Below are 2,587 nucleotides of genomic sequence, written 5' to 3'. Positions count from 1 at the left end.
GATTTATCATGGAAAAGTGACCATCCAGAAAGAAGGGGGGGTGCACCACCCTTCCCCCCTCCCCGCCCCCCTCTCAGGCTGCACGGGGCCCTTGGGCCGCAAGGCCGTGGCGGAACGCTGAACCAGCTCCGCTCAACGCATCCGGTAATTCCCTCCACGGCGGTACTCCCTGCCTCGAGTTGTTGCGGAGCATGGAGTAGTGCCGCTCGTTGCGATCGATGCCTCCCAATCATATGATCGCAATAAAAGTGACAATAGTCTAGCCAACGAGCCTCTGTCAGCATAGGTGGTGCCCAACTCAAGAAAAGTAAGAAAAATGTGTACACTGGATTACCAAGCAGTAAAGATTACCAATGATAACCTGTGATTACCAAAGATTATTAATTAATACCATGTAGGATTCGTGCACTATAAATCTATGGACACTTTTGTTCCAAAAAATACACTCTAAATGGGGAAAGGGCAATTTTGTATCCAGGAGAGATGCGTTCTTAAGAACATCTCTAGCGGATGCAAATTTGTATCTGAAAAGTTACAACCTGTACCTAGACTAGGTACAAATGACTTTATTTGTGTCTCATTTAGTGTGATATGTGTGTTTGTGTGTTTGGGTGTTTGGGTGTTTGTGAACATTGTAACTAGATCTTAGTTCTAAATCTAACGAGTTACAAAAATTTGCATCCTTTGATTGGACAAATTATATTTTTATCGATGAGAGAGATGGTACATCACTTCTAAATATTTTCCATATTTTCTTTCTGTTTCATACTTTACCGTAATTTTACAATTCATAAAAACACTTAGAAATAGGTCGGCGGAAACAATTGAGTTTTTTGTACAGAATATTGGACCTGGGGTGAGTTAACTGCGTCAAAGTTAACCGGGGCGAGTTGTCTGTCATCTAGTTTACGAAAAATCAAAGTGGCCCGTGATTAACTAAAAAGGTCGTTGAAGAAGGAAACATTTTATTTGGCAATGATAACAACAGGAATGTGACCAGATCATCGTCATCGTTATGTCAGTGACTTGTGCTTTCGCGGCATTCAGTACGCATTATAAATTATTATTACTACTATTATTATCATACAAAATAACGGGGTAGCCATATTTACAGCACAACAACATTCATACCCTAGTCGCACAGCACTGTCGCCTGGCTGGTCGGTTCCCAAGAAGCGACCTCCGAGTTACCTCCTTCTATCATCTGTATAAATTATTGTAAATAGTTGTAATACTCGGGGGAGGCAACTGTTTAAGTTTAAGCATGGTCGCGGTGCCTCGCGGCACGTCGTCCTGTTCTTTTTCCTGAGGTTGGCACTATATGACATCTGTGGGCGGCAGCGGTGATTCTCTGCCACCCCCAGTTCACTTCGGAGCCCAAAACGCAGCGCTGTTTTCAGACATCTGCCACGATCGGCAGCTCTAGTAGTAGCCGTCGTACTGCGAGTAGGCTTCGTGGGGCGCGGAGGCCGCCGCCGTGTACTGGCCGTTGCTGCCGAGGAGGCCCAGGTAGCTGCCGGCCTCGTCGTACACGTCGTACTCTTGGAAGTGAGCCGGCGCGCCGATGGAGGCCTGCGTCAGGTGGGGGTGCTCCACTGTTGCGACAGAAGCATAATGTTCACGCGTGCTTGCCTTCATGAGGGTACTCCAGGGCTATGAGCGTACTTATTGGCCATGAGCGTACTCACCGATTGGGGCGGGCGCGTACGCCACGTCACTGTAGTCCGCGCCCAGGGCCGAGTAGGGCTTGTAGAGGGGCTTGGCCAGGGCCACGGGCTCGACGGCAACCACAGGCTTGGCGTGTGCTACAGGCACGGCCAGGGGTACCTAGTGGACACAAGCATCAGTCGCACGTAAACTATTTTTCGCTCCGTTCACTCTGAACGCTCTGAACCTTAATAAGAGTTCTTGTTTGAAGTTTTAAAACTTGCCCTAATTTAACTTCTCCAATTTTGAGCTGTTGTATATTATCAAGAAAGTCTGTAGTATTACGAAACTTTCCCTAAAGCCGTAACTTAAATATTTAATGAAAATGTTCTGTAATACTAGGTAAAGAATTGTTGATAATATACAGCAACACAACACTGAAAAGTTACTAGGCAAATTTTCTAGTGAAAAGTCTAGAGTGTTAGCCAACCAGACTCGATGTGGATCATCTCACCTTCAGTGCGGGCGGGTCGTGCAGGTTCGGCCCGGACTTGCTGACCACGGCGTTGAATCCGTTGATGGAGTCCGCCGTGTAGTCGACGGTGCGCACCGAGCCGTCAGGCTCCACCAGCGAGTACTGGCCCTTGACCACGTCGCCGTCGCGGGTCTCGGAGGCGTGCTTCTGGTCTCCAGTGTGCGGGTCGTTGACGCCGTACTTGAAGGCGTACCTTGGATGGCTCTGTACAGGATGTGTGCCAGAGCAAACTCAGATAAGAATCGGGTACGAGAAAAACGCCTGCTTACCTTACATTCACAACATTGGACGCTTCCATCCTCTAGCCCAAAGTTTCCTAAGTTTTCCGTTTCTTTATGGTTCAATTGTCTCGTTGACATGCTGTGGTTCACACGGCGCGCATGTCCCAAGCAGTGGGGGGGAGGG

The 2,587-nt window shown here is 48.1% G+C and overlaps 1 protein-coding gene across 1 annotated transcript; it reads right to left on the bottom strand.

The window, feature by feature from the left end:
* Window positions 1-680: 680 nt before the first annotated feature.
* On the bottom strand, window positions 681-2,480 carry LOC113205532 (cuticle protein 19-like). Its single transcript, XM_052274414.1, has 4 exons — window positions 2,457-2,480; window positions 2,162-2,413; window positions 1,689-1,827; window positions 681-1,595 (listed from the first exon to the last, which is right to left on the bottom strand). The coding sequence occupies exons 1-4, from the start codon at window positions 2,478-2,480 to the stop codon at window positions 1,423-1,425; spliced, it is 588 nt and encodes a 195-aa protein (XP_052130374.1). The 3' UTR covers window positions 681-1,422.
* Between the last annotated feature and the right edge of the window lie 107 nt (window positions 2,481-2,587).

This window comes from Frankliniella occidentalis, unplaced genomic scaffold (genome assembly GCF_000697945.3).
Source record: "Frankliniella occidentalis isolate FOCC.00 unplaced genomic scaffold, Focc_3.1 Scaffold392, whole genome shotgun sequence".
Classification (NCBI taxonomy): domain Eukaryota; kingdom Metazoa; phylum Arthropoda; class Insecta; order Thysanoptera; family Thripidae; genus Frankliniella; species Frankliniella occidentalis.
Note: the sequence above shows the minus strand (reverse complement) of the source record. Positions and strands in the feature narration are given on the sequence as shown.

Coding starts and splice junctions, on each gene's coding strand:
- LOC113205532 (XM_052274414.1), bottom strand. CDS start 2,480: ATGGAAGCGTCCAATGTTGTGAAT. Junction 2,414..2,456: donor AAGCGTCCAATGTTGTGAAT/GTAAGGTAAGCA, acceptor ATTCTTATCTGA/GTTTGCTCTGGCACACATCC. Junction 1,828..2,161: donor ACGACCCGCCCGCACTGAAG/GTGAGATGATCC, acceptor TGTGTCCACTAG/GTACCCCTGGCCGTGCCTGT.